The 26674-nt window shown below is 40.6% G+C and overlaps 1 protein-coding gene across 1 annotated transcript in view; it reads right to left on the reverse strand.

Moving 5' to 3' along the window:
- Window positions 1-243: 243 nt before the first annotated feature.
- Window positions 244-26674, reverse strand: part of FNDC1 (fibronectin type III domain containing 1) — a 60632-nt gene continuing 34201 nt past the window's right edge. Inside the window, exons 10-20 of the mRNA XM_057364439.1 lie at window positions 25207-25318; window positions 23855-24229; window positions 19142-19207; window positions 17081-17254; window positions 14910-15140; window positions 13831-13939; window positions 7728-7807; window positions 6047-6076; window positions 4207-4368; window positions 3409-3531; window positions 244-2028 (exon numbers count right to left, since the gene is read on the reverse strand). Of these exons, the coding sequence (XP_057220422.1) occupies window positions 1913-2028; window positions 3409-3531; window positions 4207-4368; window positions 6047-6076; window positions 7728-7807; window positions 13831-13939; window positions 14910-15140; window positions 17081-17254; window positions 19142-19207; window positions 23855-24229; window positions 25207-25318 (1578 nt within the window). The 3' untranslated portion in view covers window positions 244-1912. The remainder of the gene's footprint in view (window positions 2029-3408; window positions 3532-4206; window positions 4369-6046; window positions 6077-7727; window positions 7808-13830; window positions 13940-14909; window positions 15141-17080; window positions 17255-19141; window positions 19208-23854; window positions 24230-25206; window positions 25319-26674) is intronic.

Here is a 26674-nt window from a genome sequence, read left to right on the forward strand (position 1 = left end):
CTGCCCACAGAGGCAGTCATTTCAACTAAGAATATGATCAGGCTGGTCAGGCATGATTTGCCCTTGGTAACTCCACACTATTAACCATTTTCAGAAGGGAACAACACATCCATATGCTTCCAGTCCCTTATAAAAGATGACACTTGCTCCTGTTCCAAGGACTTTTCAAAAGCTAACAATTTGTCACGTAGATTACTTGACACAGATGACCAGAAAGGATGAAATAGAACTGGAACCATGTATCATAGGTTTATTAGGGAAAAAAGTTATACTTCAAGACCATGTATTTGGCACTGTACTGAAGCAAAAATATGTAAGAAAAATTAAAATGTTAAAAACCAAATCACCATGAAAAAGAAAATGCTCTTTTAATCACTTTAATTCCCTTTTTTGCCCCTATACAATTAAAAAAAAAAACAAACTAGAGGAAGCAACTCAAGAGATGTTCAACCTACACTACATGTAAACTGGAATGAGAATGAGAGATGGACCAGAGACTGGATCTGTCCCCAGGTTACTGCTACTCTCCCAGACTGCCAGATCAGGTGAAATCTTACTAACATGAGCTAAGGCTGTTGAGATGTTACCATGAAACATTAAGACTGAATGCTACTGAAGGAACCATCAATGTGACATTGCCCAGGAGGACTACAAAAATTCTACATTAGTGCAAGCTTTCAAATGCCTTCTGAAAAAATAAAATTTATACCTTTCATTCATGTCAGTTTTTGCTTTCTGGTCTGGTTCCTAGAGATTTTGGTAGTATTTAATGGGAAGTGTATCCAAATTTGATCCCACAGTCAAATGAGCTTCCTGCTAGTTGACCCCTGTATTGGTGGCTTGGGCTTTTGGAGAGCAAATAAGTTAAAAACAGTTTCTAATTTGCAAATTACTCATGMTATGCCTCTGCACAGTAATGTGAAAGATACTGACATGGAATAAATAACATACAAAATAAGATGAGAATGGATTGCAGAAAGGTGGCACTAAAACTTTTAAATAGTAAACGATAGAAAGTTTAACTGATGCTGATGAACTGTTGTAAATGTGTTTCTGCTGGACTGTACAGTGCCACTCTAACATGGATAGAGGGGTAGAATCCCATTGAATGTCCAGTCCAAAGGCTGCCAAGGAATTGGGACACAGGTCTTTGATCAGTAATTCAAATGTTACATCAACAGTACTCACAAGAAGAATACAGCTCTTTCCTTGGTTAATATATTGTGCATAGCAATATTTCAAAGAATYAACAGCACCTTTTACATAAAAATTCCAAACATATTTATCTAGTGAACAAGGAGATCTCAGCATCTTTAAGAAGTATTTCTGCAGATGTACAGTACTCTATTTATATAGATATAGATACAGATATATCTCAAAGTGACTTTACACTGTGATCTGGTGATTAGTCCAGCAGTGGGTGAACCCACAGGGGGAGTCTTCAGGAGAATATATTGCCTTTGGGGGGTGGCCAGTTACACAGCATGATTGCATAGGGGAGCCCAATCGGGCAGCAAAAGACAGTTTAGCATCCCATTAAGCAAGCACAGCATGCTTAGGTCGTTCCTGTAAGATAAAATAAACTTCCAAACTTTCATGGCTAATACAGTTCTAATTTTCACAGGTTGCACACATTGCAACCTTCTCTCTGTGCCTTAAAGACACAGAGGAGGAAGGTAGGACATCAAACTTATATCCCATCCCTGCTTCCAAGCAGAAATCAAGTAGCACCACAGATTTAGGCTGGTAAAGGGTGTCCATGTTTGTCTTCACGAGGTTTTCTTGAGCAGCTGGTCTTCACCGGTTTGCCTCACTTATCTTTTTCTTTTTCTTTTCCAAATCAGTTGCCCACAGTCCTCTGGTAGAAATACCTTGAAAAGCCTTGAAATACCTAAGACAGGGAAGGAGACTGCTACCAYTTCCCTGGGATGGGCACACCACACTCATACCAGCCCACATAGTAGTAGGGTGTTGTGTATCCGATGCGTCCRAATGATACCGGCTCCTGGCGATACTGGCGGTAATACCCTGTCAGGAGAAAAACACTCATTTGTATTCCAGAACAAAGACAGAGCAATTTAACAAAAGTAGCAGATGCAGTGAGAACCAATCCCACAGCGCAAACAAAAATTTATAAACTGTCTGGCAGGGAGTTGTATCAAAAGGGTATTGGATAGCCCTGGTATTTGGCTGAAATCTTTCTTGAATTATCTAACTCTGGTCCTTCATATTTCTTATAGTTTTGATTGGTTTTACTGCTAAAAATCTCTTTTACTAATGTGTAATGCTCTGGTCTGCCAAAGAACTTCTGCATTTCACTCCAAAASGTGGGCATATTTCAATTGTGTTTATGATGTTTCTAAGTCAGTTTAAATATATGAAAGATTTTGAGGCAAAAACTACCATAAAATCCTATTATCTCACAAGGCTTAAGAGACTGASCAAAAGTCAGCTTTTTACAAAACAAAAAGATATCATTTCATGCAGTAAATACTAAGTTAAGCCCTGCCTTCCCCTTTTGATTCATCTGCAGAAAGAATGTGACTGCTTAAAGCATTAGAAGAGGTGCAGCATTCTTGTCCGCATAGCTCGTGCATTGGAACATCTGAAACACTCACGGCTGGTGCCAATAATAAAACTTTYGTGTGCTCTCTATCTCTGTCTCCTAGACCAAGCACATACACATCTGGATTAATCATCTGTCTTCTGAGCTAAAAAGTGCAGTACTTCACAGTGATATATAAATATYAACCACTGTTTCAGTTTCTTCCTGGTAACGCCACCATGCAAAGAATATCAACACATTATTTCACATGGAAACCACTAAARCTAACTGAATAATTTAAACTAACAGTCGTACTGAAAAGATTGGCTGACTTTCATGATTGGTTTAATTTTGTGAGGCAAGCTGCCACCCTCTTGGTTATGTGTGGTGAGAAGTTTGCTCAGAGGAACTGCTTCAAGGTAAGAATTTTCTCTCTGAGAGAGGTAACTACCAGGCCAAAATAAAAGTGCTGATCTTAAGTCATTAGAATGAACTAATAGAAATCCTTCACAAAGGCTGTATTTGCAAAGATGTAGCTGGTCCCTTTCGGCACATGTAAGAGGTTTTGTACTCGATTCAGTGAGGCAGGTCTTATACATAAGAGAAAAGATTCATAGACCTATAAAACTTTTTTGTTGTTGTTCTTTCATTTTGTTCCTGCAAAGTATTTGCAACCTATTCCACTCTCTTTCTGTCTCTGCCTCTCTCTCTCTGCACACTGGGACTTTCTCACCGACTGCATTAGCTGGACTCCTTGGAGAGGTGCCAGCAGCTGTGGACAGAGCTCCACTCTGTACTCCACTCCTTACCCCTTAATCCTACAAATGGTGTAAGAGCAGCATCCCACTCCCCCATTGCCGTACCTCGGATAGTGGGCAGGGCTTCAATGTACGACTGAGGTCCCGTTCTTCCATCCAGGTGTGAATCCACAAACTGGCAGTGGTCCTCACCCCTTCCCCAGCTATCCCCAATGCTGTAGAAGGTATCTGAAGAGTGATACAGACAGATTACTTAGCTCAGCAACATTTATGTTTGGGATGCTCTTTACCACCAGGCAAATAGGCATGGAAGAAAGCAGGAGGAATGTTACAGTGACACACACAGTATTACCAATGAATAGTGACTGGAAAGAGGGAGAATGCTACCTTCACAGTATGGAAACASAAATTATGGAAAATAAATAGGTTACAGCTCCAGACTACAGTAGTCTCAATTTTGGAAGTCTATGGGCAGTGCACCTCAGGTGACAGGTGGAGAGATTTTCAACTGATTACTCACTTGTATACATCATGTGAAAATAAAAACCACTCAATATGTCAATACCATTACTTTTACTTCAGYCTCAAATGACAATTAAAAACTGTGGGGCTCTCTTTCTCTAAGAGATAGGGCTGTTTATTTCTTACTATTCAAATACTGTATTGTAACTATACCAAAGCAATGCAATAAAAACACTCATTAGCGTAGTCTGAAAGGCCAGCGAGATAATCCCATTACCCCAGATCAACAACATGGAAAGTTTTCTTCATTATCTCTAAGACAATGCATTTGTGTAAGAGCTACTTCTTGAGAGAAGTGGTCACACAATTCAGCCACATATGAAACTAAGAAAGCCAGAAGATGAAGATGACAAGTAGCAGGAAATTAATCTTGGTGCCTACCTTTCAGGTCATCACTGAGGTAAATTTTGTACCTTAAGGAGTTGCAAAGAACCACTCCTACAAACTTGCGGTACCAAGTTCGTTTCACGTACTGCTTGCCAGTGCACTCTGAGTAGGTGGGGTCATACTTAAAAGTGAATGGGATCCAGATAGGCTCACCACCTTGGAGAAAAGAATAAAYTCCACATTAGGGACAAACTGTAACATTTCAGTCCGAGTTTTGCAGAGGTAACATTTATTAATATGTTTTACAAGACATGTTGCAGCAAAATAATGCATGACTTTTTTATTTTCAGAAATACTGCTTCAAGAAAAAATATTATGCAAAAAAGTTAGACACTTTATTAAATCCCTCCTTGGAAGTAAACAATAACAATTGTTAAAATGATTTCAAAATATGATTTCATGTCCTAAACCACAGCTTAAGTAAACAGGCTTAAATTGTTCTAGTAAGACTTTTCTATCTTGTATTACACCATTTCTTTTCTTAACACAGCCTGATCTTAGGTCTGACAGGCCTGATCTTAGGTCTGCAGTTTAAGACTAACTCTAAAACATAACCCCCTTACAGGAGAGCAGATATTAAGAACTGTGGTGAGCAACAGCCTGTGAAGTGAAGTGTATTCTTGCTGTTTGGTTAAAAAGATCGTATCACGAATGTACTGTTTTCTGTGTGGTTTTCTCAAATTACATCAAAACATATGAATTTCCAATAATAGACAAGTGAGACCTTTCCTGGGGATCTCTGTTCAGAGCACTGCTGCAGAGAAGACTAATTAACTGTATTGCAAAAGACTAAATGTTTCTACTGGCTTACCTAAATGTTTGCTTTGACTAGCCAAGACAATTTAATTTATTTCAAATTGCTGTTGTATTAATGTATACAGAATGATACAAAAAGCTTCCAGTGTGATAACTGGTATTTTTCTCTCTAGTTACAGCACAAAGTCCAGTTTTTACTGTGCTATTTACAGATGGTTTACAAATGAGATTGGAAGTTTTTTTCTGTTAGTCATTCTTCCTCTCACTAGGCACATGGACCAAATCCTGCAAACACTTTCATGGGAGAGGCAATCACTGATCAGCAACCCTCAGAGACTTCCAAGSACATGAAGAAACCAGACTAACAAGTGCCATGAAACAGAGAAGGAAGGGATATGCTGGACACTTTCCATGAAAAGTGTAGCAAAAAATCCAGAACCACCCATTTTAACTGCTTAAGAAAGCTGACAGAGCATAATAACCACGAGGTCTTTTTTCCTGCATCTCTTCTGACAGCAGGTACTGCTTGGGGTTACCCTACCAATGTTCATGCCAGTAAGGTCAGTCCCAGCACCAGGAAATCAGACCTTATGATTAGGGGCTGAACTAGCTTATTGCAGACTTAGAAACACAAAGTAAGCTCAACAGCTTTGTGGCATATCATGTAGTCAGTAACAATGAATTTTTTTGTATTCATAAGGGCATGATGATTTCTACAGATGAGTATCAGAAATAGACAGAAGTTCTGATCCTGCTATTCAAGCTATCCTTAGGCAACTGAAGGATACAGATACAGAAGTAACATACTTTACTGCTTATCACCAAGTAATTGAAGCTGTTGTACCAGGGCAAAAGATGGGTAAAAATCAAGTGCTTATTCAAACATATCTTTACAAGATTTCTTTTCAGAAAAAAAAAAAAAAAACCCAGAATAAGGGGTCCTACAACAAAAGATATTCTGTGAATTATCCCCATGAATTACTAAACTGCATGTTTAAATGTTTCCAATTCCTATATTCTAACTGTTTTGCACAGGCTTTATGCACTTCATAAATGAAACAACAGAGTAAAGACTTACCAGGTGGCCTGACAATGAGGAGAGGATTGTCTAGAAGAAAAAACAAACAGAAAACTGTATATTTTGTTCCAAACCTTGTTTTATAATGTGAAACATATGGAGTCACTGACTGAACATTTTCAATAAGGTTCTTCATTCCTTGCATTAGAAGAGCACTCTGAATTAGCAATTTCTTTGTCTCATGACCTATTCTGTCACTGTAGCTATACCACTTGCCCTTGCATTTAGCAATTGGATTTTGTACTTGTGCCAGCTGCAAAGTCACCTTTGGCCATGACAAATGAAAGATCAGTGCTGCAAACAAAACTAAATTTGGTATATTTAACACATTAAATAAAGCTCACAGAGGAGATGACTTTGGATGGGAAAACTAGRCATTCAGGCCCATATACCGGCAGCAGGAAAATTATCTGCAAGATGCAGYACAGAATSGTAGAATTGTTTAGGTTGGAAAAAGGTCTTTAAGACCACTGAGACCACTGTCAACCCAGCACTGCCAAGTCCTCCACTAAACCATGTCCCTCAGTGCCAYATCTACAAGTCTTTTAAATACTTTCAGGGATAGGGACTCTATCATTTCCCTAAGCACTTTGTTCCAAAGTTTGACARCCCTTCTCTGGACTTCTCCAGCACCTCAAAGTCTTCCTTGTAYKGAGGGGTCCAAAACTGAACACAGGACGGGAGACGTGACCTCACCCACGCTGAGTACAGGGGGACAATCTCTGTCCTTGTCCTGCTGGCCACACYATTGCTGGTACAGGCCAAGATGCCACTGGCCTCCTTGGCCACCTGAGAAATGTCAAATACTATGCTTGGATTTTTGCTTGAGCTTCTTGTTCGTTGAATGAAAATCTGAATGTGTTATCCAGGACCACTGACTTATCTTGCATTTCTGTCTCCGTTCTGTGACRATTTACCTCCACAGTTCTTAGTGGAGCTTCTGAAGTGAGCACTACAGAATTAAGTCAAATGAGCATAGATAGAGACTGCATAAACCCCACGTCATTAAAAGGGCAAAATTTGCAAGAAACAACAAGACCTTTCACTCAAGTGAAAACTGAAAAAATTGTCCTTTATTCTTCAGTAGAGCAAGTGGCTTGATGGAAGTAGAAGAAATAGGCAAAAAATAGCTCATTTAATTAAAATAGCTCATGCCTATTTTTAGAAGGGGGTGTTGCTCTTGAATGTACTATTATCCCTGTGAAAGAGCAGCATGCCTTGTCAAAAAAAAAACAAAAAAAAAAAAAACCACCAGAGAACTTTGCCTATCTGATGGAACTGTTGCTTTCCGTATTTCTTCCAGAGACAACCGTTTCCAACTGTCTCGCTGTTCACAATTAGGAAAGTAATTTACTAAATGTTTGGTCAATCTATCAAAGACATTAAACTTCCCATTGCTGCTGTATTGTTGAACATTAATAGTCCTCTGTATTTGAAATTCAAMTTTCTTTTCCCCTGGAGCTGACTTTAACATAATTTACATTTTCTTAGTGGYATTAAGAGTGTGTATTATTTTCCTAGCTTAACTAAAAACAAATAATTAAAGTTAAAAAAAMCCCATAATCTGAAAGCAGCAAGTCCAGAATAATCACTGTTATTGGCATGCTGGTTTCAGTCATTGCCCTGCCACATTTATTACTATGAATTCAATTTTGAGATGAAAATAAAAAGTGAACCATACCAGATTCTGTGATAAAGGAGACTGAAGAGCTAACAGGTCCATAACCAAAGGGATTCTTTGCTTGAACTTTAAAATAATACCTGAAACAAGAAGAGTGGGAAAATCATATTAAAACATATTCCACTTCAATGGCTAAATTATAAGTACTACTAAAACAGGGTAAGAATCTAAGCAGAATTCCACTGAGTGTTCTTTGCATTAAATGGAGTTGGATGCTGAGCCAGTATGAGCTGGCTGTTAGAGACAAATGTCTCCTTTCTGCAATTGCTCCCATGCATATTTTTGGAAAATTTATTTATRTATCATCCGTCTTCCAAAAACCACATCAACAACATCCACTTTCTATGAAACATCTAATAGCTAAAGACTAAGAGACAAAATTGCAAGGAAATCTAATTTTGGTCTCAGGAACAGTTTTAAACCAGATTAACTCCTAGGAATGCAGTAGTGTAAACTGCAAACTGAAACTGGATCAGATTCAGATGAGATCAGAAGCTAAGCTTTCAACCTTTCTGTAAAAACTCCAGCAGMATTAAGATTACAATACTTGAGTAATACAAGAAAGCATCACATGATGTCTTATTGATTCCCCCAAAGTATTTAAATCACATGCTTAATTCAAAGCACATGACTCACCMCTCTTTGCTCAATAGAAGCAAACTTATCCTTAGAGAAGAATAGATTTTTCGTTCATTTCCAAAACCAATGATTTTTAGTTGATGCCTACCCTACCATTTTCCCCCCAGATTGATGTTTTCTTCGTTTCCTTTTACATTTGTAGCAGACCAGAAGAAACCAATTAGAATTGAAAATAACTTAAAAAATTCCAGGACAGCATTTTTAAAATTCCTGAGTTTAGCTAGAATGGAAGAATACTTAAAAAATTTCAATGCAGCATTTTTTAAATTCCTGAGTTTGGGTCTTCCTTTCTTGCCTGCTTGCTCAACTTCATTCTTGCATAGAAATCAATAAAAGAATTTAAAACTACTGTGCTTCTGYAATATCCACATAGCATTTGGATCTTGATTTAGCCTCTCATCCAAAAGCAGACACCTTCAAAAGCTCTACACACATAACAGGGCAAGTGATTACTCGCATGGATGGCTGCCACCAAGTGCTGGATTACCTCACATGACAGTGTCCCATTTGAATGGCAGGCCTGATGTGGCCTCATAGCTGGTGAAAGGGAGTCTGCCCCATCAAAAACATCAGGCTGCTCTTCCTGGTGAAGCTCTTCCCATCCTGCACAAAAACTGGCCAGCGCTACTTCATTTGCATGGGCCACACTGGGCTGACACATGATCCTCATGTTTACCATGCAGCAGGGACATTCAACACAATCCTGTTGCAAGAACTTTCATGATTTGGTCTGCTCTTTGGTATTTGCCACGTGTCCTTTCCCAGACCATCAGCTGTATCTGTTCCTCTCACCTTAAGCCCACAGCAAGGTCTGGAGGTCACTCCTGAAAGGGCCTTCTCTGGCCTAAGCATAGCCAAGCACATATGAAGTTATCACAACAATAAGCCAGAGGGGACAGGGTTAAACCAGCCCTTTGGCAAAAGTAATTTTTTTTTCAAGAAAAATAGTATCTTTTGTCAAGTAAGGTTAACTGCTTTGCCTCAAAATCAAACTGATATTAATGGGAAAAGATGGAAAGATATGCAAATAGTATACTTCTTCTTTGTGGTAAGTCACATGAACCCTGGGTTTTGCCTAGAAGCAAGGTGGTCATCTCCAGGAATGGGCCAGGAAATCTTTAATGCTTAAAAATTACAGGCAGGTTGTCTAGGTGAAATCWATATGGAAGCCACAGGAATCAAAATATTCTGGACTTCATCCATGGCACCAGATTTACCCTGTACCTGTGTCAGACATGGATCACATGCGTGGTCAGAACGTCTGTGGGACACATGTCTGCACGAGGGATGTGTCCCCTGTTCCTGCTGTGTCCTGCAGCTGACACCAGAAAACTACTCCACTCCTACTTTCTGCAGCCAGTTCTGCCTTTAATTAATGGGTATGTGATGCTCACAAAGAACCCATGGCTTTTTTTAAAAGACACATATGCTGTGGCAAAAAGAAAACATGCTAAATAGCAGAATTTAGCAAGGCTGTGCTTTTTGCACCTGCTCAGCACTGTCCTCTTGCTGGCAGAAAAAAATAGCCCCTGTTTTTAACTACTGACCTGGATTTTTTGTATAAAGGTGTGTTTGTATAAAGGATGTTGTTGATGTCTGGAGAAAGAGGAAAGGGAAGGCAAAAAGCCTCCCATGTGCTCCTCCACTTCTGGTCAATACCCTCATGGATCACCTGCATCCATCCACACCTTCTTCACTAGCACTTTTGCCACCTGGATSAGGACAGGGGTGAGCAGCACGAGCCTGTCCGTAGGGATGGCACACAAGGCAGCAATTCCTCACTCTGGTTCCTGAAAGAGCTGCAACACAGCACCAAGCTTCACTTGGTGTTTGCTGTAACTACTTCAGAAGAGCAGGAGAAAGACATTTTCCAGCCCACACCTTTTCCATAATGTTTTAAAGCATAGTSGAAAGTATGGATGCCTGACTTCCCACTGCCCCCCAAGAGGTAGGATCAGATACCACCTTTCAACACGGTGGCACTGTCTGAGAAACCCTTTCAATGCGCTTCATACACGGGAATCCACGGCAGCCTCAAAGCATTGCCATCAGAGTGCGATGATCGCCCTCTGAAACAGAGAGAGCATCCCAAGAACCTTGTGCACTTAAGTGGGGAAGACCATGCAGATTTGTACCCAATGCATAATGCAGGAACGGATTACCCACACAATCAGGACAGCCGAGCACTCAGCTGTCCTGTTGCACACACAGAAGCCCATCTGGGACGACGCGTGATTTCACGTTGCCTGCCTGACTGCCTGAAAAAAAATTCAGTGCTGAAGTCATGAGTACATTTTTCTTTGCTGAATTGGAAAATTGATTCCTAAGCCTTTATATACACAAGAAGCCTCTAGTCGTACCAGAAAGAGAGCCAGATCTCATGACTTGCTGACCTGTGATTTAACATAGACAACGCTATGACTGCTGTATTAAGAACGTCAATAAAATAATGCAGTCAGGATATATTTCTTTCTCAGACATGACAAATAAAAAAGAAATTGCCAAAGCCATTCTAGGTCCAGGAATCTGACATTTTCATTAGTCAGAATCCTTCAGCTGATGAATTTGCCAGGAAATCTCAAATCAGTATAACTCGACTGGTTTTCATCACATAACTACACRAACAAAAATAGTAATATATAATTCGATTTACACTTTGCTTAGGCAGAACTGCATGAATTGTTACCGTTAGGCACAGAAGAATCCCAGTAGATGTGGCACCATTTGTTGTTCATTTTCAATACAGACAAGAAAAAGGCTTTTCCTCCTAAGAATAAACTTCCTTTGAGATTTTATATACCAATTTTAGTGATATATCAAGAAAGGACATAGTGAACTGTAACAGGGCATTGAATATATAATATGTTTTTTCATTTRGGCTACATGACTTATCTTTCAACATACCTGTCACATGGAACAAAATTATTCTATGACTTAATTTAAGATGTCTGTTGGAATTAAATAGCTGGCACYCACTCAGTGCAAAGTGAGATAATCACTCAGCATGACAATTAGGGAAGCATCTTTAAAAAAAAAATTAGCTGCAAATTCCTTTTTCCAGACTCTCCAAAGGCATGCCTGCATGGATCCTCAGCCCTGCACTCTGCTCAGTGACAGGCTGAGATGGCACCCCCATAGCAAGGGCTAAAATCCTCCTCCCATAACGACATCATCACTCTATAAGAAAAATGTGTGAATCAGTGCCTGCAGGTTTTGTGCAAAGAGTCTCGCTYCATCTAAAATGGCACAGCACCACATCCCTCATCAATAGTTACAACTAATTTTATAAGACATTAGAGCCAGGCTGGAAGAGGAGCTTCCTACAGAACTGGTATGAGGTCTGTATGTGCCCCCCCAGGTCTGTCACTTGCACAGGACAAGGGTTTCATGGCCATCTTAGCTCTTTTGTGTGGCTGATGGCACAGCAGCCAGCTGTGGTTGATGCTGCTTGCTGGACATACCCTGGCTTTGTTTTAATGGAGATATAGAAAGGAAACCGGATTTTTTGGTACATCTGGCCAAATCCAGGCTCTGTTTGCCGTTATCAGCCCTGAGCAAATGTTTGAGAACCTACTATGAAATACTCTGGACACACTGGACAACACCAGAATTGGTAGGAGGCACTGTAGGATCAAAATACCCCTGGGTGGAACAAAACCCAAGGGGACAAAGAAAGATTTCAGGACACATGGAGATATGGTGGTAAGGACAGAGTTTTAAACCATGAGACTACCTAGCTACTCCCATCAGGCACYGACACAGGTTTCCTAAAAAAGGCARGAAAAAGYCTAACCATGYTCAAKAAGAGGACTGAAATGTTTATTACRAGGATTATAATGTTTCTGACTGCAGAGGACAGGACTTAGTGGTTGAGCAGATGCTGTCCAGCCCTTTGCATCATCTTCTGTGACAGCTGAGAATTAAGGTTAGGGAAGGGACCTTGTCAAAACTGCAGTTTTAAGGATTTAATATGGTTTAAAGTAATTTTGGTGTTTACAATCACAAGTCACAAGGAAGCAGCTCCTGTGCCCACTGAAGCTGAYCAGGGTTTCACTAATGGAAAAACTTCCACTTCTCAAATGGACGTCAGACCAGGCCTCAGAAGAAAACTTATGACACGGATTAACATAGATTTCTGTTTTGTTTGTAAAACCTAAACACCAGGCAGCTGTTTTCCAGGATATGCTGACAGCTTGAAATCTTCTCTGGTGCTGACTTCAGCYAAGATGCCAACCTGCTTCTCATATGCTATGCATGCTGCAAAACTGCACCACCATAGCCCCTCGTGGGACAATGAGCAGCCAATAGCATCTTCTCAGTGTAAATCAGTGTAAATCAGACATTCCTCACAAAATGCACCAACAATGCAGACACAAAAGTTTTAGACTAACTTCAGCTTTCACACCATATTTTCTTAGGCATGGGGCCTTTTTCCAGAGGTTAGGGAGTTATTTTTAAGACAAAAAGTATGCAATCAATTCAGTCTGTGGATTTGGAGAATGGCTGATACACACAATTTCTCTGTTATAAAGATCCCTTCTCCATYACAGACCCCACATGAAGCCTATATTGCCTTCACAGAACATACAATAGGGACCAATGGATTATACGGCCCTCAGGAAGACACTGGTGAAACATTATGCTTAAATGAATAGCACTGTACATGGCAGCATGTGAAGGCCCTAGCCAAGGCAGCACCCAAAGAATTTCAGGCTCAGAATTTGAGAGACAAGTATGTCAGACACTGAGCATTTCTCTAAAGGAATAATTTGAATGCAGTCCCTCTGCAGCTGTTCACTTCCCACCCAATCACCACAAATTACTCCAGTATCTTATTCAAGAAGCATGCATTCTTGTTCTGCCATTGCAGTCAGAGTTTTTCCATGACCTAAAGCTCCTGCCAAACTGACTTCTGAGCAATTGCCACAGCCTCACTTTATACAACCAAGGCTTATCTTCCAGCACTACTCATGTGAACAGAAAGTGAAAAAAGAGTGGGCAGCACTTCCCAGTAGCCCTTAGGCATCAAACCTTGGCCACAAGTATGTGGGAATGGCTCACATCACATCACATAACATCATCACATCATCACATCACATCACATAATCACATCACATCACAGGTGTATTTTAGTATCCTCTTCCCCCAGTGTTTGATTCAGTTATTCAAAAGACTAGGAAATGCATTTTAAAACAAGATTTTATCTACTACTGATATGTGTTTTTATACACACAAACATATATACATGTACACACAGTACATGTACCATCTGCTCCAGGGTTAATATGGTAAAKRCATCATGTTGTTTTTGTGCAGTTYATAGAACGATTTGCTGTCCAAYAGAATGAGTAAAATCTAAATCAGATGTAAAYGTTTATACTAAGACCAAGAAAAACAACTGGCAATTCTTAAAATTTGTTTTACTTCCTTAACAGAACTGAAAAGGAATGGATCAAATCCTTACCGTGTGTTGGGCTTCAGGTTCTCAATTGGCAAGTGAGTAGATCCTGCAGTCCTGGTTGACCACTTATTTTTTAAAAAGTCATCATAGGATGCACTGTAAACCAGATAGCCTGCAAACAGGCAAGACAAATAGCTTTGAAAATTCTAATTAAATTTTATGTCAATTACATCCCTAGGTGTCACAGTAAATTTTRTGCATTAAAAGGAGTGGAACATCTTTGAATATGAATGTGATTCCATGCCTAATTCTTCTGAAAAATCCCAGCCTATAAGAATTTCCTATCATCAGCTAATAATGATGTAGCATTACATCAGAGGGTGGCATACAGTTGTGAATTATGATTGAAAAAAATGTAGGCAAAAAGATGATAGAGGCAACATACTGTTTTAACTGATACACTGACTGTGCAGACACTAGTACAGTCAGAAATACCAGAGGTTCTTTTGGGAAAAAAAACCTAAAGTTACAAAAAATTCTCAGAACCTTGCTTGTCAGACTGATATTGGATCAAAATTTCACTAAAACAAGCCAAGCATAGCCTGGGCCCCAGATTCTGAGATAATTGAGTGTGACAATATGCATTTTTTTCCTACCAAAAAAAAAAAAAAGCAGACTAGAAGACCACCAAGCCAGAAGCCCCTCCACAGGCAGATCACTCCTGTAGCCACTGTCACAGCCAGGCAGGACCCAGACCAGCTCCAGACTGGAGCCAGATGTGAAAGATGCTCCAAAGCATCCCCTGGAGGTGGCTGCAGTGATGCTGAGGGGCAGAAGTGCTCATTCAAGTGAAGCACTATCACAGCTGCCACACAGGATTGTGATGCTGTCAGAACCACTGTCACWAGATCAGTGCCAAAATCTTGAGATATCTGGACCAACATGGGCTGCTCCATCCAGCACTGAGAGATGACTGATGGACCTTTCTCATTCCTCAGAAAATAACTCAACTCCTTCAGAAAACTGCAGAGCAGTGAGAAGAACCTCATGAGCCACCAGCTCAGTTCAATATAAAGATGGTCATTTAAAAAAACCTTCCCGTTCTCCGCTCTCCCATCAGGAGAGCAAACCTCAGGGAGTACCTGTTACCATGTCTCCTTGAGCAGGTTTGGCCCAGTCCACAATGACAAAGGAGTGACAGCCTTCAACTGCCACCACCGTGATGTTATGAGGGGCTTTCAGAGGACGCTGATCCTTCTGTCTGAAATCATTAGGGATGATTTCATCAAGGCTGTCCACTTGGAAATGCTCCAGGGCCTCTGTCAAGGAGCAGGGGGCTGCTGGATCCTTATTGAGATAGGTCACATAAGGAGCTAGAAAAGACAGGGAAGGGTGGSATTTAGTTAGCAGTTTGCCCAGGGCAGCACACAGGCTGGCAATTTCCTGAAGAGAGTCAAGTTTTGTGGTACATTTTAAAATTTCTCATCTTCCAGCCCAGAGACTGCTGCAAACAAAGCACAGCTCACAGCCAATTTGATTAATGAGCAGGGGGAATGGAATGCCAACATTCAGGTTTACCCCACACTCACAACGGTGTCAAATCATGCAGAGATGGATGGACTGTCTGTGCTACAAGAGGCAGAARAGAGYAGTCTGACTGCAGCACCCTCTGCAYGATACCTCCAGCTGCTCTGGCAGGTGGGATGAAAATGTCACCCCAATTCTGCCTCTCCACATATGGGAACAAATCCCTACCAGGGCCTGCAATCATCTACCACTTTACAGGTCTAAGWGGTTGGTTCTTACACAAACACACTGAAGCTGGAGCAAAACACCAAAAGAAACATGAGGATTAATTCCAAGGTGAAGTCCAACCAGTTTAAAGGGATTGTTGTGGTCCCCTGGGTAATAAGAGACCAGGAGTCATGAGTCCCTACCTTCCAGGCATGTATTCCCAACCTGTKACTTCTATTTTTAAAAGCTTTGTACTGACTGGAATTGTACTTCAGTTCAGGAAAAGATTAAACCATCTTTTTATTGCCTTAAAAGTCACCGTAACATTCAAAGTATGGACTATAAAACTTGCTTTGGAAATGTTTATTCAGTTGCAATAATACAATTCATTGAAATGGTAATATTATTTCCCTAGTGCCTTGAAATGTTCATAAACCAACGTTTCTTGGTTTATCTTATTGGATTTCATGCCCTAAAGGAATTTTTTCCAGATCYTGCAATGAAGCTAATTTTAGCCTCTCCAGCTAAATGAATCAAGAAGCACTGTCAGTGAGAAAGCCGAACAGAAACATCGTGAAATTGTTTGGACTGGGAAACTGAAGATGCACTGGAAAAAGTTTTGGCATCTATAAAACAAATCTTTTACTCCARCAGCAGAGTTCCACCCTAAGCCACGTGAAGCTTGTGGATACTGGAAGGGAAGCCAAGATGTGTCAAGAAGCTTCTCCATCCCCTGAACTCTTTTCTGAAATGCCAGGTGAGCCAGCAGCTGACCTGACCTCAGTTCAAATGCCAGGAATATGCAAAGGGCTGCAGGGGGTGTCACCAGACAGGTCTGAAGCCTGGAGTGCCATGCCCTACAATCTCCAAACCCCTCTGTTCTGGCCCCCAGCTGCTGCTGAGGTCAGTGTTGCAACACCAACCTACGCACCTGAACAGCTTGTGTACACAGGAGATGTGGCTCATTTAATGGGGGTTCCTTCACCAAATTCCTTCTACTGAAATAATAGCAAAATCATACTTAGCTTTATAGGATTTAATTTTTGAAAAGTCCATATCCAAAATACCATTCATTCCTTGACTTTGAAACATCCTTTTGAAATACATGCTTGAGCAAGGTGGATGAAATCGCTGGGGTTGAATAGATCAGTGGAAAACAACCAGGTCCCAGAGAGGAAAATTCACAGGGAGACTGGCACTGCTGGATCTACTGGTGTGAGGTTAGATGCAGTTAAGCTGAACTAAGCACTGCCATAGATACCCTTGCTCTCTTACTAACTTCAACTACACTAAACACAATGCAGAACACAGAGCAGAGCGCTTACACAGAAAGAATACAAAGGGGTTTGAACTGGTTCAACAAAATCATTGTGGGCCCACACATAGACATGCAAGCATTGAAGCAAAAAAAAAAAGCACTGTTGTTCGGGTTTCCAGGGTGGAAAAGGACCTTGAAAGGACCACAGACAATCTACTGGATGTGTTTGTGCAATGGTCTTGGCTTAAAGGCTGGCCTTGCTGGAACAAGAATTCTTTGCAGCACAMGCAGTAAGCTACATAAACCAAAGAACATCCTTACCCGTGAAGCGTTTCTTCCCAGCGATATCATATTCTGACACAGGGCCAGTGCCAACAACGCTGGTCTCTGGATAGTCAACTTCCAATTCTGTCGTCGTAGAAGCAGTGGTGGTGGTGGCAGTGGTRGTGACAGTGGTGGTGGTTGGTGGCAAAGTGCTCTCAAAAAATTCATAGTCTTCAGAGGAAACATAAGATGAGAATGTTAGCATGATTCGTCTAATTTTGGCTTAACTATGAGGAGGGAAACATTTTTGTCACCAGGCACAGTCCCGAAGGAGTGYCACACACCCTGCCCTGGCTGCTGCATGCTCCCTATAGGACTCTATGTTGATGGTGGCTGCACCTCAGCCTTGCAATGGTTTCTACCAAACTGAGACACAGACAGCACAAAGTCCTTGCCTTAGAATACTACTGTCATTGCTGATGTARACCTCACTCACACAGTTAAAAGGATGACAATTAACAAATGTTTTTGTACAGGAATATCCTGAATGTGCATCTGCCACCTCCCCTCACAGTCCCAAACAGAAGATGGCGCAGTAATTGWATCCCTGGCCAAAGCCCTCAGATGMSAAAGGAAGAAGATAAGGGACAGAAAAAAAGGGCTTTTGAAGAAAACTCCGTGTTGCAATTCTAAAGCAGTAGAGGTGGTTCAAACTGCAATCAAACCCTCCTACAGCATGACATGTGGAGTCTGGTACCTGCCATTTGTGGTCCCACTAGAGCCATAAAGGAAGGCCAACTGCCCTGCACGAATCTCATAATGTTCAATCCTATTAAATTCAGTTCTCTTTGAAACGCTACTGTGCTACCTGGTGTGCACACAAAATGAAGGGAAAGTAGCATTTGGCATCCCTACCATGACCTCATGCAGGTGGGGGAATTCAGCTCATGTCTTTGAGTGTTTTGTGCTTGAACTGCTAAAGCATTTGTTTTCTGCAGGTGATCTGTCCCTAAGGGGAGGCCTGGTAAAAGACCTGTGCGCTGAGGATATTCTGCATCCATGAAGATATAAGAAACATATATGGGATGTACATCTTGAGCAGTTTCTAAATCATCCCCATCTCCCCACATTCTAAATGCCAGTTTCAGGATGAAATGGTGGGAATTAAAAGTAYGAATGTCTGTGATATCTTCCATTCAGCTGCTGCATTCTCCCTTTAAATGTGTTTCTGTTGTTGGTTAGACTTAATATCCCTGCACTACAACCACAAATAAAAAACCTTTTCATTGTTCTAAAGCCATAAATTCTACTAAACAGCTTTTTTGTTTAACTGAGGTCTGTACTTATCCACTTTCATATGTGKGGGTAGGAGCAGGAATTTGAGGACAAAAAGGGAGAGAACATCAGCTGTCACGGATGGTAGAAAGTGAATGAATGCTGGTTCCAATAATTGAGAATTTGCATTCCCTATGCAAACTTCCAATTAAATGCTGTGACTTGAGGCTTCCTCTTCAGCTAAGTTTTGTGTGTCCTTGATTATATMAATATGGTATGAATATAACTCTGATACTCTGAATGGAACTCCCTCTTTCCCTTCTATCTGATCTCAAATCTCTTTGATTTAAATTCCAGATGATTTAAGCAGATTAGTTATTTTTATGTAGGTGATCCCATTCAGTATGAGCATGCTTAATTGTCTAAATGCAGACTACCCATTTTAAAAAAAACAACTTACTAAAGTATTTCAATTTTCCAGGGCTCGAATGATATTTGGATTTTGTATTTTAGAGGAGGCAATTRACTTTCACTGGGCTAGAGCTAGAAGTTATACCAGAGAAAGTGAATCCAGGATTGAAGCAGTGTCTGCATGACACAGCTCTGTCATCCTCAATAGGTTCTTGTTACATTGCAGGACTGATAGAAAGGGACTTTTATGTCCAGAAACAGGTGGTTTTTCACCCTTTCTCTTCACATGTGATGTAGAACTGTTTTCCAGCTCACCACCATTTGCTTAACCTCCCATTCACCAATCTGGCTCCCTGAACCCAGTTCCAAAGAAAGAAGACAGATGAAAAAGCAACATGCCACTTGCAATGCACTTTTACATTTCCACATTACCATCATCATATATCACATATGCCTCTGGAGTTGTCGTCACGTCTGAATCCAGTCCTGAGAACGTATCTATTGAAGGAGAAAGAAAAAAAAATGCTATAAGAATTCAATAAAATAATTCTGGAATAAAGTTTAAAATAAAAATATTTAGYCAGTTTAATTGTAAAGAAGTATGATAACTGCCTAATTTCCAGATAACACTGTGACAGTCTGCTCTGCATATTTATCATAACAGATGACAAGCTAAGTGCGGTATTAGGAGTTTTACTTGGGGAAAATGGGTTCAGGGCTGCTAYACAAAATTAGGAGTAATCACCTTCCAGAAACTCTGCCCCAGGCCCCGGCTGCTCTGGAACAAAGGTAGGCTGCCAGCAACTGCATAATGCTCACATCTGGATTTGACAACGTTTTATCATCTCAGAAGCAGCAAATGTGAAAACATTATATGCCAAAAAAACCAACCAAGCAATTAAATATTTCTACCCAAATATTTYTGTGGAGGTATAAAAACAAACAGCCCACAGAGTGATGACATTTATAGACCATGTCAATGGCCTTGCAAGTAATGCAGCCCAAAAGGAATGGATTTGCAGAATGAAGTATTTAGTGCTGGATTTTCTGTGGTTTTACTCCGCACTAACTCTACTCTGATCCTGTGGAAGGGCTGCCCATTACATGCTGGGCCACATAGGTGTAATCCTGAAGCACTGCTTCTGCTTTAGTTTCATCCAACATAAATTCAGTTCAGGAAATCAGAGCRAGATTGCTTCACAATGCAAATGAAAGCACAGCAAGGACAGATGATTATGAGGTGCACAATAAAAACACTCTCCTGATCCACCCCAAAACCCAATGCAAATGTATCAGTACACTTCCCAGATGATTATTCCTTTATATTCTCCCGGTATCTCTGCAGGACAGGAATCCAGCACCAGATACATAAACCATCAAGTACCTCATCTGTTGCATCCCAAAGGCTTTAGTGTACGCTCWGAGGAAAGTGTTTCTCCACATGTTACTCAGGGAAGCCAAAGAGTACACACAGCCCAGARCAGTCACAAAAAGCCATGCAAACARARCAAAAGCACTGTGCTGTAACCYACTGCAGGTACCATCAGAAGTTTCCAATGAAATGCTGGGGCTGGGGAGTGGCCAGCATGTGAACAAAGACAAGAGAAATACAGCTTTGACCTCAGGATATATCACATAAATTGGTAAAATTCCTGTAACACTTAATCTGAAAGCAATAGTGTTATTTTTACTAAACCAGTACTGCAAACAATGCAAAATTTCAAYTGCCAATGTTAAACAGTTCACAAATATAATTTGAATAACACATTTGCATTTTTCTGATTTCTTTTTTAGAACCCATAATTACTGTATGACTACATTTTTTCCCCTAAAATAATTTTCTTCCAAATCCATGGTGTGATTTTCATGCCAAAATTAGCTTTAGAACACAGGAAATTGGTCTATTCTTGTCAGACTTTCATGTATTAGAATCTGACATTTCCTCATGGTAGACTTCTGCAGCCACTCTTCAGGAGATGATCCCCTTGGAAGTCAGTTGATTTGTCTGTGTTGAATGCTGTAGATCTACCCCAACTGGTCGGCATCAATCAATGTCTATAATGTATGCACTTRCCTTGGACTGCCTTCATGCAAGTAAACAAGAGGACCAAATTTGAAGAAATTTGAAAACTTTCATGGGCAAATTTTAATTCATCCACACTTATTAGCTAGCAAATGTTTGGCCTACCTACAATTCAGCAAAGCCAAATTTTATTTTCTATTTTTGTACTCAATTTCACTGTCTGTGCCTGTTTAGCACTAGCTGTGTCATGGTGATGACAGAGGTACTTCCCAAAAGACCTCTCATTTTATTATTTTCTGTGCATACTCCAGCTGCAGCTCTTCAGCTTGCTCCACCACCCTGTGCTGAAGCTCTTGARTAAATCTTGCCTGTAACAAATGAGACCAAATCTTCCCATGACCCTCATCACATGACTTTTGGCATCTGTATGGACAGTCTTGTTGCCTTACTTGTCTTACAAAAGCCATCACTTGATTTTACCACATGTAATGCTTGGTTAAGTCTCCACCTGTTTTTTCCTTTGYGAGTTCATGAATAAGGTTTAGTTGATTTCACTGATAAATCAGCTTGTGTGGCCAAACTCCTCCTAGAAAGTTAAAGACTGCTGAATCTAGTGAGTAGTTAACAATAAATTCTATTGGGTCGAGAAAAAATCATGCCASAGATAAAAGAATTTTCCAAAGCTTAAGTATAACATTTGGCAGTGGGTTTTGGCACTTGCAGCTCTCGTCTGTTTGTGAGTAAAGCACTTAGCAACAAATATTAAGCTTTGGCAGAAAAAGCATTTCACTAAACAATCTGGAGTAWTTTCTAGACTCAGATTAAAGGGAAAGACAAGCTAAAAATATAATTTAATGTAATTTGGAAATGGTCAAGTGAAAACTGCATTAATTGCTTTAATAATTCAAGTAGTAGTTGTTTACCCCTCTTGAAATACACTTCACTTGATAAACAGTAACAACCACCATTAAAAAAATACCACAAACATCTTTTCAAGCAAATTCCTTTGCAGAGCAGGCAGGTTGGTTTGCTGTTTATCAAATCCTGAGGCAGGTCACTAGGACTTAAAAAAACCTAAAAAATTAAAGACCCTTCAGAGAAGTTTTCAAAATTGCCAGGTAGGGACTAATACTGCTCAAGCTATATACCAGGTAAGAAACAGATATCCAGCACTATCTYGTCCTTTCAGTCTCCCACTGTGAGGCATTTGCAGACACACTGTCAAAATGCCAGGCAGGCCATTCTCATTGAACACACAGCCTGAATAAAAACTTAGTTTTCATTCATGCCTCTGCAAAGTTCAAAGATCAGCAAGCCCATCTGGTAGAAGACAAAAAAACCCAGGCAGAATTTTTAATGTGTCAAGAAAATCACATTTAAATTCCCCTGCCCACAACTCTTCTAAACATAATACTGCAAAGGTTTTTGTTGCTCAGCTTCTGGATCCTAAGTTCAGTTTAGTCCCATACACATTTCATGAATTTTTACTGTTCTTATAACTCTCAGAAGAGGAGGTCCTCCAGGTACCAAACAGCACAGGCCAAATGAGGAAACGTTACACGATATAATCAACATTTCAGATAAGCAAAAGGAGATGGGGATGTGGGAAGGATTCTAACTACAAAAAATTATGGTTCCCTTTAGGCAACTTTGAAAGTATGACCGTGACCATATATAACAATATTTATAACACTTGTACTTAAGTACAATTAAGAAATATGAACTTGCCATAGGGAAAAGCAAAAATCTTCAAAGAAATATTTAATGATGATGTCATTTTTGTATATATGTATTTGTGTGCATACAAATCTGTGCATATGTGCACATGCAAGCACACTTCTATAAATGCACTGACAAACATGGCTAATTGTTAATAAATACTAACACTATAACTCATTGTAATTCCACCTGCACAAGRAACTGACATCTGGCTCGCTAGTTACCTAAGGCAGCTGGTAAGAGAATTTTGTTTTCTGCTTCTGAGATCCTCTYGCAAGATGCCGTCCTTAGATTCACTGCGAGCTGCTGAAGCCACACCTTTCCATRCCACTGCCCTTTTCAAAGTGATAGTTCAGCTTCCCGGGCCATGATTACATGACCTACTTGTAAATCTACTTTGACTTCAGAGATACAGGTGCATGGGAGAAGGGAAAGGGATTTCATTACCCATTAAAACTGGCTGCTGCAGTTGTCAGATGTCTGATTGCCAACAAAGCTGTTTTAAGTTATGGCTGTGCTGCTGTTCCCCATTAGTAGAGTGGGTTGAAGATCACAAATGGGAAGGRTAAGGGCTGCCATGGTGCTCCCTGATCTGCTTTGGCAAAATAAGCAGCTAATGCTCTTGCAGTGCAACATCCAGGCGCTGACAAGCATAAAATGTGATGGGGAACAAACTCAAAACCTGAAGGCTCTAGTGCATTCATATGTGTTTACTCTGGTTTTCAGTTTGGCAYCACAGCCTAAGCTTGTATAACTGCAACAGGGAAAAATGACATGCACTGACACTGGTTTGTATTTTGAGATAATAAAGAAATYAGTGTACAACTCTCTGCCTTATCTGTGCAGGACCAGGGTCACCTTTCATCACCTTCATCTGTGCTGTGCTGCATTCCTGCTAGAAAATCTACCTCCAAGGGCTGGCAAGAGAACAAGAATCTCACTTTGCAAATGCTGTTTCCACCATAGCTCAAAAGAGAGACTTGTCAGAATTCATTGTGATAAGTGAACATGAAATAGAAAAAATTGTATAGTTCCTCCAGGTCCTTTCCTGGCCTGAAAATGAATAAGAAAACCTTATATTTAAGCGCTTTGACCACAAAGCTGCTGCCTATACTTGTGTTCCTGTGAGTGAACACGTGTGATAAAAGGATCCAACACAAGATAAGAAATTTGCTAAAAACAACAGATTTCCACAAAAAAAACTTCAGCTTTGGGGCAAGTTGGCATTTTCCAATTAAAAACCATTTAACACACAAACCCTTCTTCATATGCTCTAATCTCAGCTCCTACCTTATCAAACGGACCAAAATCCTCAGAGGCAGATTCTTTCCCACTCTCCATCTATGCAACTGCTTTACAAATGRCACAGCCATGGAAATTCCAGCAGCACAAGAGGAAATTACCTTCTGCATTGCACTCTGGCAGGCCATCGAACCCCAGGAGCAAGTTGCCTTCATCATCATACTCTCCATAGGTGCCTGGAGGACAGGTTGGTGTGGGCTTCTCTGTGGGTGGCTCCGTGGTGGTTGGTTCGGGAGTGGTGGTGGTGGTGGTTGTAGCAACAGTGGTTGTAGTGGTTGTTGTGGTGGTTGTTGTAGGTACTGTTGTAGTAGTAGTTGAGGGAGTGGTTGTTCTCTTAATCATTTCAAGACCAATCAGAGGCTTTCCTCCAAGGCTTATTATTGGTTTGTCTTGTGCACTTGCTACAGGTTTACTAAATCTGCTATGTCCAAACAAAGGCAATCCATCAGGACTCACCATTGGAGCACCCTTTTCATCTAAGAGATAAGAACAAAACCAAAAAAATCACCATTAATCCAGTTCAGGCTTATAGCATTAAACACTACTGTGTTTCATCACAGTAGATGCCACAGGAGCACTRAYGGTGTGAATACAGCCTCCTGTAACYAAACTGACAGAGMAGWAGGGTKTTACCTAGGAAAGAGCCATGACTGAGGAAGCTGGAAAATGGTTCCAGCTAGAGAATGGTTCAGAAGAACCTCAAATAAACCACAGTGATGTTCACATTTTTCAGCTGTTTGATAAACACTGCAGGGAGGCTTTACTTAGTATTCACAATGTGCAGTAAATGAGTGCATTTCGTCTAAGTCACTCCCATAACGGATAATGCAATGTATGATGAATCCATATTCTGCTCCTTAATGTCAAACATGTGCAAGGAAAAACTGGGATGARCTGGTGAGATGCTGTCAACTGCAGATAAATGTGTGTGTCAAATTTTAGATACTGTAAATATTCATGGTAGCCAGTTGAACAACAGGCACTGAATTTGTATTCGAGAAATTTGTACAGATGGACTGACATGCAAAGAGCAGTGTCTATAGAGAACACACACAGGGTTTCTTACTATTTGTGGTCAGTTTTAGAAGAAAAAATTAAATAACATATACATGTGGCTGGTACAGGACTATCAGTGGGAAGTAATTATTTCTTTGTATACAAAGATAAAAACACTCATCGATCATTATTCTGGCTCAGTTCTGCAGTCCTAATGCTGATCTAAGTGAGATGGACTTTGGCAATTCTTGCTGCCCCGTACTCAAGTCCCACAGGATGCCTCTAAGTATCCCCAGGTCCTGCAATGTCTTGTTTGGTGGAAACTTGAGGTACAAGCAACTCCAAATGGCTTGCATGGCACCAGGGGATGCCTGAAGCATTCAACAGCTCAAAGACTTGTACTATGTGTACAAAAAACTGTAGAGTTTTATTCTGTATGAAAGAAGCTGTAACTTACCAACAATTGTACGTCCATCCCCTCCTAATTTCACTCGGAGAGGGTTGCCTTGGGAATCTTGGAGGTATTTTCCTTCAGCATTTAACACTAGCCCTCGGTCAAGATCGACAATCTAAAAACAATAAAGGGACTCAAGTTTAGCTAGCCCAAAAGGAGGTGAAATAAAATTTCACAGCAACAGAAATCCTGGGGAAATTCAGACACTAAGTGTGATGTTCAGGAATAACTACAACACACTAGAACTTTAAAAACTAAATGTATAGTAATCACAGAAATATCACTGCTGAAGAAAGCAAATTCCCAGGAAGTGGGCTYCAGAGCTGCACAGCCATATTCATATCACCTACTGTATGTCTCATGTGCAAAGGAGCAAATTCCTTGATTTTCTTGGTCTGCATGATTCCTAAGGTGAATTCCTGTAATACTGATTTCAGTATGACCCTGAGTCATTTTGAAGACGGGATTTAGAAGTATGTCTAACCAAGGAAATATTAAAAATTAGACTAGTCGATTTATATTGAAACAGCAGTGAAAACAAAGTAGCTAAGATTTTAATTGGGGTAGGAGACTGAAGAAAAGCCTCTGTCTCGTAAAGCAAATAAGTCTGAGAGCTTGGAYTGAATTCCAGAGCTGACTGCAGTTAAAATCCAGTTCTCACTGCTATTTCAACCCAAAAATAGCTGAACTGTATGCTGTTTTAACCTGAGGTAATGGACACTGAGCCACATAACACAAAAATGCAAAAGGTGTTAAGTGCTGTRAGGAAACTGGGAAGGGGACACAAGCAGCAATTCCAGGTTGGCAAGACAGACTTACATCTGGTGCTGAGGAAAAGACTGCAGCAGGAAGGACAGCAGATGATTAGATCAGTCTCTGAAGCCCTCCAGGCCTCAGATTTGGCACAGATCCTGTTGCTTTACAAGGTGTTCATCCTGCTTGCAGCAATGCCTCCCCTCGTGAGGCAGAGAAATGCCCCATGGCATTCCAAGGACCTCTCTAGCCCTCTTTCTGAAGTCTATTTGAAGGGCTTTGGGCATGCTTTTCAAAATGCCTCCCCTGAATGTGACATATCTGATGCACATTTTTATGTTCCTCTAGTGAAAACTGAAGTGGCCATAAAATAAAAGTCTTTATGCATCATGCCACGTGTGAGCAGCTCTGCTGGTGGCAGGGAGGCTGATCACAGACTCCTGCTGCTCAGCATTTGGGCAAACAGGCAGGAAACACCAGTTCCTTCCCTGCTTTCCTTGATTAAAACTTAATTGTAAAGGATTTTAAAAGACAAGGTGGGGACATGCAGGCAGTTTGGGGGCTTTCCTATCAATGACATCTCAGCTCTTCTGCGAATACATCTGGAAACACATCTGTAAGAATGGCAAAACCTACATAGGTGCATCTAAAGCATCGTGACAGTTATGGAGTCCCTTTTTATTTCAAAACTCTTGCTCAGGAGCTTCTACCTGGAGCG

Source organism: Malurus melanocephalus, unplaced genomic scaffold, assembly GCF_030028575.1.
Source record: "Malurus melanocephalus ecotype Western Australia unplaced genomic scaffold, MMel_1.1 scaffold_38, whole genome shotgun sequence".
Classification (NCBI taxonomy): domain Eukaryota; kingdom Metazoa; phylum Chordata; class Aves; order Passeriformes; family Maluridae; genus Malurus; species Malurus melanocephalus.